General features: G+C 41.8%; 1 protein-coding gene across 2 annotated transcripts; it reads right to left on the bottom strand.

Annotated features, from left to right (window-relative positions):
- Nucleotides 1-8,203: 8,203 nt before the first annotated feature.
- LOC105027577 (arrestin domain-containing protein 3-like) lies at nt 8,204-15,205 on the bottom strand. Of its 2 annotated transcripts, XM_034296336.1 has the most exons (8): nt 14,765-15,205; nt 13,258-13,302; nt 12,978-13,038; nt 11,650-11,800; nt 11,256-11,352; nt 10,736-10,989; nt 9,686-9,924; nt 8,204-9,643 (listed from the first exon to the last, which is right to left on the bottom strand). In XM_034296336.1, exons 1-8 carry the CDS (start codon nt 15,024-15,026, stop codon nt 9,166-9,168), a joined length of 1,587 nt encoding a protein of 528 aa, XP_034152227.1. In that variant the 5' UTR covers nt 15,027-15,205; the 3' UTR covers nt 8,204-9,165. The 2 variants fall into 2 exon arrangements, with proteins under 2 accessions (XP_034152227.1, XP_010898022.2); XM_010899720.5 differs by having other exon boundaries at nt 8,204-9,924; nt 14,765-15,204.
- Between the last annotated feature and the right edge of the window lie 3,817 nt (nt 15,206-19,022).

Genomic DNA, 19,022 nt, shown 5'->3' with positions numbered 1-19,022 from the left:
CCCCTCTTCATTGATCTGCTCAACTCTGCTTCCAATGAATAGCCAATTTTGCCTCATGAGGCTTTGATGGTACTTGACATATTTCTAGTAGTTGTCAAATGAATCACTGTACAGTAATGACGAAGTGTACAGTTATGTTCTTATGTACTGATAGACTATTCTCCTCTCAGTAAGTATGCAAATAGGTTTTACTATATAAATGGCCCAAAAAAATCCAACTGGTTAAATCACAAAAATTTGATTAATGGAGAGTTTTTTTCTGTCCTTGTTTTGAAAAAGGCTATTTTCAGTCTTACATGTTAGGTTAGGGCTAACAGGGACATAAACCGAAAAATACAGTGTGAAGGCATTTTCGGTTTTGTGGATACATTTGTGTTTGATATATATATCCGACACAATTTAAATCCATTTAACTCCCATCAGTGGCATATTTTCGTATTGGATATGGCTAAATCCGGATCCCACTTGGATTGTGTGGTTATTCTTCCTTGGAAAATTCCAACATGTGCGACACTGCGTGAGCTCCACTACTTGCCCGCAATTTTATGGCACTAAATTGTAATGCATGAACCTCCACTGCAACCCAGGACTTGATGCATTCTGTCTACACCGCGGCTTTTGGTTTGTGCCAGAAATGCTAAAATGCTTCTATTTACAAACTATACAAAAGCTTGTTTTCTTGCCATACTCCATATCTTTGACCTCAACTGAGGGAACTAAAAGCTAACCGTCAGTGGCTAAATGTCAGACAGCCTGACAGAAAAGTTAATTGTAAGTTAATTATATCAAGGTTCATGTTGCTGGGGAAGACAACGACATAGAATCAAGATTACGGATTGGACGATCTCATTCTTGACACAGAAACGTTGCTTTTCGTAGCCAACCGGTGACATTTTAAGGTTAATGAAATGTTTTTTCCCTCGACTTTGGTTACAGGTAGTTTACCTGCATGAAGGTAAACCCAAGGCACACAAATCAACAAAATAGGCTTAACTGTTTGTGCTGGTTTGTGCTGCTAAAATATTTGTTGTGCTGCTATCACTTTTTAGATTTTAAAGAATAGTGTAGCGACTTTGACAAGGCCACTGTTTGCCCCTCCAAATGTGGTATCCTCATTTGGAGCAGTGGGCAGTGAACCCAGCTAGGGAGCCGAAGGTTGTGGGTTTGACAAACTGCCAGCCAAATGCTACAGCATTTTATAGGTCATTCTGAGGTCACCCCCCAACATGCTCCAATTTCACTCAAAATAGGCACAATAGTTTGTGCATCGTTTGTGCTGTTAAAAGTTTAATTTTTGCTGCTGCAGTTTATGGTACATTACCTGTATTTCTACTGAATAGCGCATAGGTTTTTTGTGCTACTGTCATTTTTTTTAGATATTAAAGAATATTTTATAGGTCATTCTGAGGTCACTAGGCCCCCAACATACTCCAAATTCACCCATAACAATTTTGTTTGTGCTTAGTTTGTGCCGTCCCACACAGAAGTATTATATATTGACATATATTTTTAGTGAGCCTATATACATTTTTTACATATCCTAATATATGTATTATATGTATTACTACTGTATGGCCATATATTTCATACATATATTTACATATTCGATTTTGGTCGTTTTAATGTCTTAAATACATGTAAATATATTTACATGAATGACAAAATTGTAGTTGGCTATATGCATTTAGCATTTACATCTAACTGATATATTTCCATATTTGTATTGTTTCCTGTCATGTGTTTATTATGTTATCTAGTTGTTTCTTTGAAGTACTTTCACAGGGAGGAATAGCATTCATGATACTGTGTTAAAATGTATGCTTATTGTTTTCATAATGAGTCTCTTTTGAAATGTAAACTTGGAGTACAAAGTGGTTTATTACAGTTGTGCTCAAAAGTTTGCATTCCCTTGGAGAATTGGTAATATATTTACCATTTGTAAAGAAAACATGAGTGAGCAGGAAAAACACGTCTTTTATTTCTTATGGGATTCACTGTCAACTGTAGGTCATAACAGAATGGTACAATCATAAAATACTCTAAAAAACGAATTGCTATTTAAAAAGCCACAGGTGTGGAAAGTTCACATTTAATTGCCATTTTCACCTGTGTGTCACCTTGTGTCAAACATTCAAGGTTATGTAAACTTTTGATGAGGGCCATTTGGGTGATTTCGGTTATCATTAGGATTTTAAAAGGAGCCAAACAACTATGTGATACTAAATGGCTTCATATGATCACTATCCTTAAATAAAATAGTTTTATTTTGCATGACTCAATACTTCTACTCATATTGTTCATATTCCCCATCCTACTCTTTTAAATTTGCTGCTAGTTTTGTTATTTATGTTATTCCCTTTTTTTGCTATATTTTTGCTTTACATATTTCTCAGTTCTTACTGTGTAGATGTTGTGTGCCATGCCACAAGGTTGTGGGTTGGGGAGCCGAAGGTTGCGGGTTTGAAACATTGACTGGAAAATGCTACAATATTTTATAGGTCATTCTGAGGTCAATCAGTCTCCCGACATGCCCCAAATTCACTCAAAATAGGCTCAAGCGTTTGTGCTGGTAATCGTTTCATTTTTTAGATATTAAAGAATATTTTATAGGTCATTCGGTGGTCACTCAGTGTCATTTTTTAGATATTAAAGAATATTTTATAGGTCATTCTGTGGTTACTCAGTGTCATTTTTTAGATATTAAAGAATATTTTATAGGTCATTCTGTGGTTACTCAGTGTCATTTTTTAGATATTAAAGAATATTTTATAGGTCATTCTGAGGTCACTCAGGCCCCCAACATCCTCCAAATGCACCCAAAATAGTCTGGTTTGTTTGTGCTTCGTTTGTACCGTTATTACTTTAATTTGTGCTGTTGCAGTTTTTAGTACATAATCTACATTTCTACTGGATATTGCATTGGCTTTACACTTTTTCCACTATAGCTTTGTCATTACTTAATCTGTGTATATAAAAGATTACCTCAGCAGACCGCTATGATTTCCTGATATATCTTTGCTACATCTCCTCGTATTTTTTCCCTGCTCCAGGGAAACTGGACACTGTGGGTAGTTGACTTTTAAAGTTAACACACATTTCCCCAGTGGATAAAAACATCCTTTAACTAAGGGTAGGACGAATGAACCCTAAGCTCTAAAGCACAGTACGGTTTTCTGAGCCTGCACCCTGGCTTTTCATGGATTTCCCTTTAACGCAATATAAAATAAATAAATATGTCTGTAAAGTAAATCCTGAAAAGGTTTGAGGCAATAAATATGTAAATGAATGTAAACATATATATGTAAATGTGTCAATATATAAATAGGTTTTTGTTTCAAATTGATGTTTTTCAAGTGACTACTTTTATTCATTTCAGGGGACTTTTATTTCATGATGACACATTTATTTATTTTAAGGGACTTATATTTCATAATGATACACTTGTTTCATAATGACATATTTCCAAATGGTATGAATGGGGCTTGGTTATATCAAAGTTTCAGACCAAAGCAACAGCAGCTCTGAATCGCTGAATTTGAATATATGAGAAAGATGTGAACATTTCTGGTGGATGGAAAGGACAGTAGGCTACATCGCGTTGCTCATTGTTCAGATGCGTGATTAATTATTTACCCAGATGATCTCAGTGTTATTGATTCGCCCATACCACTGTAACGCGGTATGCGCTCAAATTGCTGCCAAATGTCTTGTGGGTAAATAAAGCGATGTGGGCATAACAGGGGTGTAACAGATCTTCTGCTACGATGATTACTTGCGATTTTTCGATTGGCTGTCCCACGAGGCCAGTCTCATTGGAGACAGCATCAGCTGAATATTTTGCTGTTTGACATTGCTGGGCTGTATTTCCAAGAAGTTTAAGCTTCGGTGTGGCAGTGGTTCGGCATGGCTGTGCTGTGACTGGAGGAGGGATGGAAGAGGACAGTGGTGAGGTTAGCAAAGATGACATGGAGCTCAGTGGAGGTAAGACAGGTCGTAGAGAGAGGAGGAGAAAGGGGATTACTGGTAGGACTATAACCAGGGGGTAGTAAGGCAGGGGGACATTCAAAAGAAAAGGAAGCTGGAAACTAGTACAGTGGTTTCTGGTATCAGCAGCTGCTCGGAGGCTGAGAGTGGTGGGGAGACAAAGAGAGGTACACAGGGGGTAGATGGAGTTCGAGTCATGGGGAAGAGTTTTTAGATGTGCTGAAGTTTGTTAATGGTGAGGATGATGGGGGAGTAGGGAGCGTGAATCCGATTCGATTGACCGTTTTGATTAGAGAGATGATTCGGAGGTGGCCTGTGCTGAAGTGTGGTGAGATGGGGGTTTTTTGTTTGTGTGTTAGGGTGGAGTCGGGCCGAGTGGTTGGACAGCAAGCTGAACAGTGGGCGAAAGGGGTGATCACAGGGGTGCCAGTGTGTGTGACAGGGTAATGGTTGATAATATTAAGGGGAACGCTAGTGAAAGCCATAAGGCAGCAGGAGGATGGAGTAAAGGTTGACAGTCAGTTTGTGATCTTGTACTTTAAGGAGGACAGGTTGTCGGACAAGGTCACTTTTGGGCATGTAAGTTATTATGTGAGGGCATATGTGGCCAAACCACTTAGGTGCTTTAACTGTCAGAGGTTTGGGCGTGGGCAGCGACGTGCAGCGGGAACAGGAGGTGTGCCAGGTGTGGAGGGGACCTTGAGTGTCGGAGTGAGAGGGAGAAGAGGAGGTGTGGAGGGGACTATGAGTATGGGAGTGAGAGGGAGAAGAGGAGGTGTGGAGGGGACTATGATTGTGGGAGTGAGAGGGAGAAGAGGAGGTGTGGAGGGGACTATGAGTATGGGAGTGAGAGGGAGAAGAGGAGGTGTGGAGGGGGCTATGAGTATGGGAGTGAGAGGGAGAAGAGGAGGTGTGGAGGGGACTATGAGTGTGGAAGTGAGAGGGAGAAGAGGAGGTGTGCTAGGTGTTGAGGGGACCTTGAATGTGGGAGTGAGAGGGAGAAGAGGAGGTGTGGTGGGGACTATGAGTATGGGAGTGAGAGGATTCAGGTTGTGGTTAAATTAGCAGAAAGATGTCTGGGTGGGACGGGGCTGAGAAGATATCTGGGTGGCACTGGGCTGACATGTGAGGGGATCCAAGAGGATCCTAATCAGCCGAAGCCAGAGTCACGTCCTCCTGGATCTTAGTTATGGTGGTCGTCCTTCTGGATCTTAGTTATGGTGGTCGTCCTTCTGGATCCTAGTTATGGTGGTCGTCCTTCTGGATCTTAGTTATGGTGGTCGTCCTTCTGGATCCTAGTTATGGTGGTCGTCCTTCTGGATCCTAGTTATGGTGGTCGTCCTTCTGGATCCTAGTTATGGTGGTCGTCCTTCTGGATCTTAGTTATGGTGGTCGTCCTTCTGGATCCTAGTTATGGTGGTCGTCCTTCTGGATCCTAGTTATGGTGGTCGTCTTTCTGGATCCTAGTTATGGTGGTCGTCCTTCTGGATCCTAGTTATTGTGGTCGTCCTTCTGGATCCTAGTTATGGTGGTCGTCCTTCTGGATCCTAGTTATGGTGGTCGTCTTTCTGGATCCTAGTTATGGTGGTCGTCCTTCTGCTTTACAGTGGAAATAACCAGATAAATCTTTCTGGAATGGAGTTTGGTCCTACGGTAGCTATGGCAGCAAGTCCGCTATGGTTGTTACCGTGTCCAGTAGAAGACCTAAAGGTGTTGGATTTAGTCCATGAGGAATGGGTGGGGTTAGATCCGGCACACCTATTTTCAGGCAGGTCGCGGTCGATGTATAGTGGATATGTGCATATCTAAACAGATGGGTCAAAAGATCCAAGCACAGGTCGGACTAGTGCATTGTTTAGTTAAAAGAGCAGTGGTATGGAAGTCATGAGATGTCTATCTGGCCGTGTTCACAGTGGAGATAATAGTGGTACTGGTGGCGTTACAATGGGTAGAGGAAGGTGTGCTGGGAAGAGTGGTAATCTCAGATTAATGTGCTGTGTTGAAGAGCTTGCGACTGTGTAGTTCGTGCAGTTGACTGGACCTTGTGTTTCAGGTACTCTTGACCCTTGATTGAGTGTTGCAGAAAGAGTGTCAGGTGAAGTGTTCTTGGGTGCCAGTCCATGTGGGAGTGATGGGTAATGAGGCGGCCGAGAGGCTAGCAAAGAAGGCCCTAGGAGAAGAGGAGATTAATATGGTGTAAAGGGGAGTAAAGGGGAGGCTAAGAGTTTTGTTTGGTCCAAGATGATGGAGAGGAGCAGTGGGATAGAGGCAGGAGCAGTGGGATAGAGGCAGGAGCAGTGGGATAGAGGGCTAATGGGCCTTCCTTTGATCAGGGAGTTATAGCCAATTAGCAACTTTTAACATGTTTCACGGTACCCAACCGTGACTTAAAACCTGCAGTACGTAGTGAATCGGGACTTTTGCGTACCGTTACACCCCTGGTGCATATGTAATAAATGATAAAACGCTGTCTACAAATATAAATCACTGTCTAAGGTCGTTTATTACATATGCAGAAGGAAATACAGCTCTGCAAATCTAACACACTTGCAAATCGGTATGGCAGTTAATTTCTTTGACCCCCTCCTATCAGAAATGAACAAGATCTCAAGTGAAAGGAGTTATATCTTTAGATCGCAAGTTGTTCTTGTTATCTGAAGATTTGTATGCAAAAGTGATGAGGTGTGTGTGATTCTTAAGTTAAGTAATTTGTAAGTGTAAATATTTTTAAATGCTCGCAAAAGAAAAACATTTACAAATGAAAATGGTTCATTCTTGCAAGTCTTTAATCCCACCGCTCCGTCAAATCAGTGGGTAGCCCCTCAATAATTCTGAGATGCTTTTCTGGGAGTCAGATATCGCACGCATCCAAACAATGAGCAACTATGACGTAGCCTACTATCCATTCCATTTACCAGAAATGCTTGTGTCTTTATGAAATGAATGTGCCATTATGAAATAAATGTCCCTTAAAATAAATGTGGCATGGTGAAACAAGTCCCTTGAAATAAATGTGGAAATATGAAATAAAAGTCAGTTGAAATTGATACAAGCATGATGAAAAAAAAATCCCCTGAAATAAAGTATTTTGAAACAAAGAATATTTATGTATTGACAAATATTAATATTCACATTTGATATATGTACTTATTTTTTTCAGGATATTTTTCATAGCCATATTTATTTATTTAATATTGACTTAAATGGCATTCCATAGCTTTTGGTCTGTGCCAGACATGCTAAAATGCTAATATTTACATATCTTCGACCCCAACTGGAGGAACTAAAAGCTAACCTTCAGTTGCCAAACGTCAGACAGCCTGACAGAAAAATGTATTGTAGGATAATTATATCAAGGTCTTGTTCCTGGGGAAGACAACTTCATAGAACCAGGATTAAGGATTGGACGATCTCTTTCTTGGCATAGACTTTGCTTTTCATAACAGGTGACTTTATAAGGTTATTGAGAATGGTGTCACAGGAGCAAGTTTTTCCCCCGACTTTTGATGCCTCTCCTGTAAACGATGCATGAGCGTGGATATGTATACTTCACAGTATATTAATCCCAGTGTCCCACATACTTTACCTCTGCAGCAGGCAGACCCTGATGCTGATGGAGAAGGTAAAGTAAAAAAAAATTCAGCCGCTGCAACAGGCACATCTGCTTTATACAGCCAAACTAACATCGGAGCCATTGAGGGGAGAGTTCGGGGGCATTTTGCCTGTGATTAGTGCCAGGTTATTTTGACTTCAGCAAGCCAGTGGATGGACAAAATACTCCATGGTACATAAAAAAAATTGAGGCTGACTGGAGTGGTTAGCTGCAAACTGTACTTAAAAACTTGCGCATTTGTGCCATTTCTTCATTGCGAATTTCTTTGGATTCATTATGTAATTGCACTTTTACAATTTGCTTACATAGATGCAGATCATTCATATAGGTGGGAACAGATAACTGATAATTCTCCCATTGATAGGTCCATTTGCAAACAGACCGATCCCGGACTTGACTAATAATCAACTTCTTTGAAATCAAGGCCAAAGACGGACATCGCTTTTAACCCTTAACAAAAGATAAGACAAAAAAAAAGAACATTTATGTTCATTAGACTGAAATGTCCATACAGTAAAAACAAACACACCTATACTTTTGGGTACCCATAGGTGCCCATAGGTAAAATGTGTACGACTGTTTCAATGGTCGAATAACAGACTCAGATAGATGGCACTGGAAGAGCAGAGGGATAATCAAGCTTTATCTTTATTACTTTGGAGGACTATAATATTGTTGTTCAGATTTTGATATGGCAAACAATTACGTAACCCTCTCGGACATCCATACTGTATAATAATCAGTTAAAACACCTTGTAGAGGTGTGCCTTGTCCTTTGGAACCCAGCACTTATACACATCAACCTTAAATTCCAAACAGTATGTCAATCATGTCGGTCTAATTTGAGTGTTAGTTTAAATGCAGGCAGAAGATCATCAGTTGCATTGTTCTACTGTGGTCTTTAACCTGTCAAACTAATTTAAACATTTATTTTTTTTACTGCATTTCAGGTGTTTAATGTCACATCGAGAACAGCAAATGCACACGTTATATAGTAATACATATTTAAAGCCCTAATAAGCTGAATGACATGGAAATTAGTAAAAGGTGAAAACAGGACTGTACTGAACACTAAAAAGTGCCTTTCTCTGATGTTAAAGATTAATTCATTTTCATGTCTTTCAAATATTCTAAGGGCTTTGAAATTACCTTTTTTCCAGTCATTGTTTCTATGGCCATCTATCAACAATAAATATTTTTAGGCATTGACTTGAGAATGCAAGGGAACAAGACCAACCCTACATTTCTCCATACCCATCAATCAGGTTATCCAAATGGCAGCATTCTTGTAGATTGAACTGCAGATTACCCCTTTACCTTCAAATGCTCAAGCAAACTGACGGCATCTCTGAGTAGAGCCAAACCAGTAATGAGCCTGTGAGATGTCTCTGTGGCACACCAGGTGGGGGCAATAAGACAACCAGACTGGGCCCGTCAGGACACAAAAATAATGGGAGTGTCCTGAAGTGGGCTGCCTTGGTTCTTTTACTGTCTCTGACAGCTTTTTAAAATCACAGTAACAACACAGTAAAGGCAGGAGGAATATCCAGGAAGTGTATTTTCTTCCACTACGATTTACCGGCATCATCAGATATGGATGGATACATTCCATAGCCTGGGGGAGGTGAACGGGGTGCCGGGGCCGTTGGCTGATACGCTCCCGGGGCCGTTGGTTGATACCCTCCCGGGGCCGCTGGTTGATACGGGGGCGCTGGTTGATACGCTCCCGGGGCCGTTGGTTGATACGGGGCCGTTGGTTCACACGCTCCCGGGGCCGTTGGCTGATACGCTCCCGGGGCCGTTGGCTGATACGCTCCCGGGGCCGTTGGCTGATACGCTCCCGGGGCCGTTGGCTGATACGCTCCCGGGGCCGTTGGCTGATACGCTCCCGGGGCCGTTGGCTGATACGGGGGCGCTGGTTGATACGCTCCCGGGGCCGTTGGTTCACACGCTCCCGGCGCCGCTGGTTGATACGTTCCCGGGGCCGTTGGTTGATACGCTCCCGGGGCCGCTGGTTGATACGCTCCCGGGGCCGCTGGTTGATACCCTCCCGGGGCCGCTGGTTGATACGGGGCCGTTGGTTGATACCCTCCCGGGGCCGCTGGTTGATACGGGGCCATTGGTTGATACGCTCCCGGGGCCGCTGGTTGATACGCTCCCGGGGCCACTGGTGCATTGTTCCATCCGGGTTGATTTGTGTTCCCGAACGAGTTAAAACCAAAGTCAGAGTAAGATGGAGGCTGCAGTCCAGGCATTTGAACAGCCGGGAGGAGGACCAAGGGCAATTTGATTTCTGGGTCTGTAGCGTATGGTACATCAAGGTAGATCTGTGCCATAAACAAGGATATGAATGAAAGAACAGAAAGTGACTGGAATATAATATTCAAGCTCATATTTCGAATTCATACAAATAAAAATAGAAGTGACTTACAAAATGGATCAACACAAAAAGTAATTTTTAAGAAAAGGTTTCACCCATTCGTCAATAAAACACAAGGTCCAATCGAAATCTGAAAATGCTTCCTCTGTTGGCTTAGGGGTTCAAAATTGTGCCCCCCTCTGGTCTTGCCATCTCTGCTCTAGCCAACAGCTTGCAAATAAAATACAGAATAAGAAAGGAAAAATCAACCTCCTCACTGTGCACTGCCACCACCATTTCATCAAGTTCATCACAACTTAAATAATCTGTAGTTGCGTTAAGTAGGCAGGAGTTTTTAATAATTAATCAAGTTCTGTAAGACGATCTGCCCCAAGACAGAAAGTTAGGGATTGGCTGCCTGGATGGTTAGAGCTACATGTCCTGAGGAGACAATACACCAGGGTTAGTGATTGTTCCTTCACTGAACCCTAACATATTCCTAAACCATAACCACAATCATTACCTACATGCTTTCCCTTGGAACAGTGGAAGGACCACAGAAATCATTGCGTAACTCCAAATGCATTTTCATATGATGGTTATTCAGTTAATATTGAAGACATCTCCACCACTGTTATTTACACAATCAGTTTTAGACAAAAAGATCCCACCTGTCAAACAAACAAGTAATCCGATGACATGAACACAACAAGTCTGACAAAATGTCTGTAAAGGAAAATCATACAATTTGGAACAAACTCAAACACACAGATACACACCTTCAGCTTGTACTCGCAGTGGATGTTACTGCAGTTGATGGATGGGAAAATGTTCGGCGGGATTTTAATGAGTTTAGTGACGGTTTGTCGTCCAGATGGAGGAATGGGCTCGCCCAGATCTTTCAGGATGTCTTTAGTAGACAACCTCCTCTTGCCCCTGGCAAAGAAACTCTGCTTCTGGTGCAGTGTATACTTGGGCTTTATCTCACGAGATGAGCTATTCTCAATGGACGCTACAACCTTTATGTCTTCTCCTGCAAAAAGGGGGGGGTGGGGGGGGGGGCACAGTTTTTGAATATATTTTGTAGCTGTCACTTGGATTGATGATACTCAGTGAGGCATTCTCAACCATGTAGTGCTTAAACCGTTATGTCTGTATTGTTTCTGTAGGCATGGTCTGACAAGGTAAAATCATAAAAGTATGCAATTCCTATTTATGCAAATTAGCATGTCTTTTTGCCTCATCAGCAATGGGGAGTGGGTTGGACTTTACACCTGTTAGTCATGATGGTATTCTTACCTAAGTAGAAGCCCTGTCGCTCTATGTTAACGTCCATTCCCACTTTTCCTGAGGTGAAAAACCTCATCTTCTTATCTTTGGCCCCATGCTGAGGTATCTGAAATGGAAGACAGAAACATTTGCTGCAAACATTCAGGCAGCATCTACAGGCTGTTGTACAGGCAACTACATGTTTCTCAATTGTTTGAGAGCTTAACAGTTAACAAGCCAGCCAGAACTAAAACACGATTGACCAACATTGCTAATTGTATTTGCTAAATGCATTAAGACTCATTAAATATGAATCATTGGCTATTTAATTCCAATAAAACACTTATCAGAAATAGACCAATGCAGAAAGAGTGTCCAGGAGGAAACTACCTAGAGTTGCCTACGTGTGGGTGTGTATTCATACCATCAGTTCAGGGCTGCTATACAGGTCGACTCTGGAGAAAAAGGGAAATTCAGCCATGGCTTTGCTACTCATCCTCATTGATCTGCTTAACTTGGCCTCTAAAGTATAGCGGATTTTACCCCAGTCACCTTTAAAGGACGATGGCATTGCTCTGTGGAGGTGAAACAACATTATTATATATATATATTTTTTTTTTAAGAAAATGGAGGCTAAATTGCAAAACTCCAATGAAGTAGTCAGACAGAATGGGACAAGCAGAGCAGGTACAGTATGTTAGAAATTCATCTTCATTCAACTTTACTGATAGTAATACATAACACATTGCCTTTCCCAGCAAAGACCTGGGAGCAATTAGGGTTAACTGCCTTGCTCAAGGACAGAATGAGACTCTTTACCTTGCCAGCTTGGTTTTTGATTAAGGCTTTCAAACAGAGTTACTGTTCAAATGCTCAAACCACTAAATATGACAGGCAGTTCCAAATTAATATTTTGACATTAATTGGATAAAATATCCAATAGGGCCACCTGTTTAAATGTAGCCAGAATTCTCTTCTTAGTGTATCATTAGAAATGCTGAAAAACAAACAATTATAAATAGGCAATGGACATACCCTGAACAGAAATATCAACACAACAATGAAAAAGTGTTGGTCCCATGCTTCATGAGCTGAAGAAAACATTGTCATAAATATTCTTATTTTTGTCGAAATGCTTTGCACAAACTTTTTTGAATCTCTGTTAGTGAGCACTTCTCGTTTGCCTAGTTAATCCTTCCAACTGACAGGTGTGGCTTATTTAAGCTCAAGGTGAACCCTTCTACAGTTTCACCTTGTTTTCGGGACAAAAGGCCATTGATAAATCCGCAGTTTTGTCACAGCACAATGCAAAAGATTTCTCAACTATTGTGGGGGTGTCCAATTGCCATGCTGACTGCAGATATGTCATCCAAATATGTAGCCAGTGAATTCCCTACCAAAGGCCACCTCCACAGTTGTTGTAGATATGTAAGTACCTTAAGCAGGCTTCAGAACCTCAGACCACGTGTAACCTTGTCAGCTCAGGACCTCCACATCTGGTTTGTAACCAAATAATTTCTGTCCAAATGTTTAGAAACCACCTCTGAGAAGCTCATCTGCCTGCTCAACATCGTCACCAGGGTCTTGAACCGAATGCTGTTTGGCGCTGTCGCCAACTTGAGTGAACAACTGCCCCGGTTTCAACTGTACCAGGCAATATCTCAGTAATTTGAAATTGTTGCATGTTGTCTTTATATTTTTGTTGAGTATATAATCCTTAGAATTACCCCAGGTGTGATTGCGGGCACTTACTGGAGTGGGATCTGAAAGGTGAATGGGTAAATGTGCTTTCCTGGAGCTACAATATTACACTCTGAAACACAATAATAACAAGACCAGTTTACGTTAAAAGAGTGAAACCAGACTTTGAAATTACATGTGAAATAGTGCAACTTTAATATATTATTTGTAACTAGGGCCTAGTCATTGCAGTAAAAAAAATCGGGAGTAAGAGTGAGTGTGTTTTCAGTCCACACAGCATTGCCAGTCCTTCAGAAGTAGTGTTGAATGTGGTTATTAAAGGGAAACTCACCTGCAGACCCACTTTGTCCTGTCAACAAGGTTTGGTGGTCTTGTCCTAAGGAGAAACACATGCAGTTACTTGACAGTTGGTTATTTTACAGTGACTACTGTACATAGTTAGCCCAACCTTGTGTAAATGGTCTACATTCAAAAAAGCCAAACACCCCCCAGTCCCTCTCCTTTCACAGGATAGTTTTTGTTGAGTTTAACATCCAACTGAAACACAGTAAACTGTACATTTACTTTCAGTAAATTAAAACATCTGGGAACTTTTGTGCATGGCATTGTCATATAAAGATTCAGATCTCCCAAAATGTATGTTTTATGGAAACGTGACTGGTCAGAAAATGTTCTTCATGTAGATTTTTGAATTCTCTGATAAAGCTCCAACTGCAGAACAAACCAGCCCAGGACTTCCTCAATCTGGCTTCTTCACCTGCGGGATGCTTTTCACTCACGAGTCCTGGTTACATGTGCACTGCAGATAGTGTGTATAGCGTTGGGTGGGCATGCGTGTTTGACTGCTCATTGTATGCAGGCAGGCTTAACTCGCCAGAAACATACTCTATTGAGCACATTTGGGATGCCCTGGGTGAATGTGTACGCCCAGTCCCGACCACTGCGCACACCCATTGAGGTCTGGGACGACAGACAGCGGTCAACAGTCTGATCAACTCTATGTGTAGGCGATGTTGTGCAGCGTGAGGCAAAAGGGAGTCACACTGGATACTGACTGGTTCTCTGATGCATGGGTGTGCCTGTATTTCCCAGTTATCTACAGATTAGGGCTCAACTACTTTCTATCAAATGATCTTTGAATTGTTGCATTTAGTGTAATTGTAATACTTCAATTACAGCACAGTTTAATTTTTTTAAATTCTCTATATGTTTTGTTCTAGAATGTCAACAAATCATTTGGTCTGAGGATGGTCAACTAGTGTCCACAGAGATGCTTTGCTTTCCTGCACTATGAGTACTCACTGCCAAACACCCCCCAGTCCCTCTCCTTAGTTTACCTGAAATAACTATTCATATTTTATTTACTTTAACCCGAAGAGCAACCATAAGGTATCTTGTGTTAAAGAACGCAGAGCAAACCGCCAAGAAGTGTCTGTCTGCGGCCCGCGGCTGGGTTGATCCGCCCAGGGAAGCTCCGCCCATATAAAACAGACATTAAGACATGGTTTCGAATAATCGCTTATTATTATTCAATACACTTGATTTTGGTATCTGTTCTTCGTTCATTTTATGTAATCCCAGAAATATCCTTATTTTGATTTGTCTTGTTTTGCTGTGTGTTCATTAGTTGTTGTGAATAAAAAAATAAAATTTAAAAAGACAGACATCATTGATCCCAAGCGAATTAAACACACCCCTGATAGGCCACTTTAATGTCGTTCACGAAACTTTAAGAGTACGCAACGTTGAGTGTACGGAGTTAGGCTACGGAGTGTAACTTAAACTACAATAGTTTGCTTCGTAACAAATAATGAATATGAAAGCGTTTCATACATTACCTTTGCCTTTTTGTTCTTGAATGATAAATTGCAGAATGCTAAAGAACTTCTCCTTGGAATGGTATGTCACCGTTGTCTTATTATGATGTTCTGTCCAAAGGACCTCAGACTTGCCCTTCGCTTTAATGGAAAGAGACTCTATTTTGCAATCTTTCGCAACTTCCAGAGTTACTCTACCCGCTATGAAATCGCCGCTGCAAAAGGCTTTACCTACATCATAACCATCGTAGGTAACCGAAATATTCTTTATGGTAGTCGACATCTCACGACAAAAAAAGTAAACAAACTTAACAGAAAATAGTCCAAAGTTGCCTAAGATGCAAGACTATATTTCCGTTCAATTAAATGCACAATGGTCGTGGCACAAAGTTGCACTACACGTTTCGTGACAGCGTTCTTCCTGAACGGACTTGTTATGTATAGTGAAAGGGCGAGGCAATCGGTGTCCAGACCTCTGTTATCCTAGCAGAAGTAAGGCTGCAACATCGACAATATCGGTGCAAAATAAAAGTCCCGCAATATATATATATTTTTTACCATCATCACAAAAGGGGAAAAGTTATTCATCTTTATAGTACGAATTACACACTCTCCTTTACACACAGCCTATGCAGAAACTTGCCATTATTGAGTCCAGGTGCTCAGAATCCACCACACAGCCATGAAATCGCCATAGACAAACATTATCAGCACAATGAGTCATAGTAAACAGCTCAGTGACTTTAAATGTGGCACTGTCATTGGATGCCACTTTTCAGTTTGTCAGTTTGTGAAACTTCTGTCCCTGTCAAATGAAACTGCTATAATTGGGAAGTGGAAGCATCTAGGAGCAACAACAGCCCAGCCACATCAGGACAAGTACTGTGTGTCGGGAACTTCATGAAATGCCAGGGGAACGCTACCTACCGGAATGTATAGTGCCTACAGTGAAGATCGGCGGAGGAGGCTGTGTTCCTGGGATGGTGTTTCAGGGGTTTGGGCTAGGCCCCTTGGTTCCATTGAAGGGTCACCTTAATGCTACAGGATACAAACTGGGTGCTTCCAACTTGTGGCAACACTTAGGGGAAGGCCGTATCCTGTTCCAGCATGGCTGTGCCCTTGTGCAAAAAGTGGAGTCCATATAGAGATGGCGAGACGAGGTTGGTGTGGAGGAGCTCGAGTGGCCTTCACCGAGCCCTGACTACAACCTCACTGAACACCTTCGGGGTGAAATGGAACAGGGATTGCGAGCCAGGCCCACTCGTCCAACATCAGGGCCTTGACCTCACAAATGCTCTTTTGGCCGAATGGGTGCAAATTCTCACAGAGACGCTCCAAAACCCTGTGGAAAGCGTTCCCCAAAGAATGGCAGCTGTCTCAGCTGCAAAGCGGGGTAACTCCAAATTGAGGGTTAGGGTTTTGGAATGGGATGTCCAACAAGCTCATATAGGTGAGATGGTCGGGTGTCCACATACTTTTGGCCATACAGTGTATGTGCTTGGATTGCACTCAGATGCTACAGCACTCAGCGCCTTGGTCCCAGACTGGATTAGCAATCATTGCATTCACACTGGCTGTTCTCAGCAGCAAACAGTATGTAAACGATACATATGAAGTACCCCTTCCTCATTGACTTATGCTAGCCATTTCTCTCGATATCTGATTAAGGCCAATCGCTAAAAGCTAAGTGCTAGTGGTGGGACGTCAACAAAACACAGCCTGACCACAGCATAAGGTGAGTTAGCAATTGCATGTGATTTATTGATTAATGTTGTGCAGATGAAGGACGGTTGGATGGACACATGAAGTAAACACATTTTTGTGATAATCAGTCAATGAAAAAGGCGGAGTTATTAAGTTTAGGGGTTAGAACACATTTCCATGCCACTCAAACAGTGTGATGTGTTGTTTGCTCTAAATGCTCTAAATACCCCATGAGACTGAATGACCTCCCTGGCTCATGGACTAATTTGGCAAGTTGTGTCCGTGGAGCGGAAGTAATTTTAGGAGGGGGGGGTGCACATACAAACAGCAGCCTGGAGATGAGAACCACTCGCATGAAAACAACATTCACGTTCAAGTAATTTAGCAAGCACTCAGGACATTACAGTAATGAGTGGAGACATTTTCACATGGCCCCGTGGGAATCATTCCCACTCTCTGGCATTGCAAGCAACATGCACTTACCTAGTTCGCTATACAGGGCCAAAAGTGGCTGAAACAATCGCAAACGGTGGCATAACTACATCATCATGGGCCCCAATGCAAGCAGATTCCCTGGGCCCCCAAAATGGCCCAGGCATTCAGGCTGCCAAGCCAGTGGCTCAACGTAGAGACGCAGGCAGTGAGTACTCACAGTGCAGGAAAGCAAAGCATCTCTGTGGACACTAGTTGACCATCCTCAGACCAAATGATTTGTTGACATTCTAGAACAAAAAATATATAGAATTGTTTTAAATAAAACTCTGTGCTGTAATAGAAGTATTACAATTACACTTAATGCAACAATTCAAAGATCATTTGAAAGAAAGTAGTTGAGCCCTAATCTGTAGATAACTGGGAAATACAGGCACACCCATGCATCAGAGAACCAGTCAGTATCCAGTGTGACTCCCTTTTGCCTCACGCTGCACAACATCGCCTACACATAAGAGTTGATAAGACTTTTGACCGCTGCTTGTCGTCCCAGACCTCAATGGCTGTGCACAGTGGTCGGGACTGGGCGTACATGTTCACCCAGGGCATCCCAAATGTACTCAATGGAGTATGTTTCTGGCGAGTTAAGCCTGCCTGCATACAATAAGCCCACCGCCACCACGGAGCAGACCGTTAACAACGCTGATGCCAACAGTCAAACACGCATGCCCACCCAACGCTATACACACTATCTGCAGTGCACATGTAACCAGGACTCGTGAGTGAAAAGCATACTTCTCCAGTGTCCCAGACAGTGGCCATTCAAGGTGGGCATTCGCCACCTGAAGTTGGTTACGATGCCGAACTGCAGCCAGGTTGAGATCCTGGTCGGGACGAGGAGGAGGTAGATGAGTTTCCACGTTAATGGTTTCTGACAGTTTGTGAAGAAATTGTTCGGTTGCAAGCCCACAGTTTTGTCAGCTGTCCAGGTGGCTGATCTCAGACAATCCCGCAGGTGAAGAAACCAGATTGATGAGGTCCTGGGCTGGTTTGTTCTGCAGTTGGAGTCAGCTTTATCAGAGAATTCAAAAATCTACATGAAGAAAATGTTCTGACCAGTCACGTTTCCATAAAACAGACATTTTGGGAGATCTGAATCTTTATATGACAATGCCATGCACAAAAGTTCCCAGATGTTTTAATTTACTGAAAGTAAATGTACAGTTTACTGTGTTTCAGTTGGATGTTAAACTCAACAAAAACTATTCTGTGAAATGGCACATGACTACACTGGTCCTGGCAAACAGCTTGCCAATAGACTTATAGGGGACCCTGGGCTCGCTAAAGACAATTAGAAATACACAATTGTGGGACTCCTCTAGTCCTGGTAGCAGCCACGCAATCAATCCTTGTTGTGATTTTATTTCAGTAAAACATGCCGATTATTAGCCTCTAGAATCTAGAGGCCTAATGACATTGATGGCTGGACAAAGAGATAGGTCACCTAATTAAGAAATGTACATTGGTGTCTTCACTCTATAAATATTCTATGTACAAGGTTGGTCTGTTAACCATGATTTGGTCAACTATGAGATGTCTGACCCAGGGTACAAGTCTACTAGAGCCAGAGATTGAAACCTTGAGGAAAAAAGTTGACAATCAACAGTCCTGGAGATGGTGCAAGTTCATTGGAATTCTGTTCACAAATACAAACAGCTAAGAATGTTATCAATGCCAGGTGTTATGAAAATAAAATCATATCTTTGAATGTGCTTAGTCTGGAGCTATATAATGAGAACTTTGTTTAGGTTGTAAAATAAAAGTAACCTCGCAAAAACATCTAAAGACAATTCAAAACCTTTCCCATTTTAATTGAACGCTATTCCTCCCCATAATATTTTGAGTGAAATGTTTTGCAAATTTAAAGACTAGAGTTGAGTGATATAATATTTTATTACACTTAAATTTGACATTACAATGAGTAATTTTCTTGTAATGGAATACCAGTAAAAAAAGGAATAGATAACAGTTGCATAATGGAAGGGTTTTCAAATTGGTTTACAAATACATTATGTTGGACTGGTGACTTTAGTCCCATTTCTTTTAGTTATCTAATCAATGCTTCCCTTTGAACATTACTCAA

The sequence above is a fragment of the Esox lucius genome, chromosome 13 (assembly GCF_011004845.1).
Source record: "Esox lucius isolate fEsoLuc1 chromosome 13, fEsoLuc1.pri, whole genome shotgun sequence".
Classification (NCBI taxonomy): domain Eukaryota; kingdom Metazoa; phylum Chordata; class Actinopteri; order Esociformes; family Esocidae; genus Esox; species Esox lucius.
Note: the sequence above shows the minus strand (reverse complement) of the source record. Positions and strands in the feature narration are given on the sequence as shown.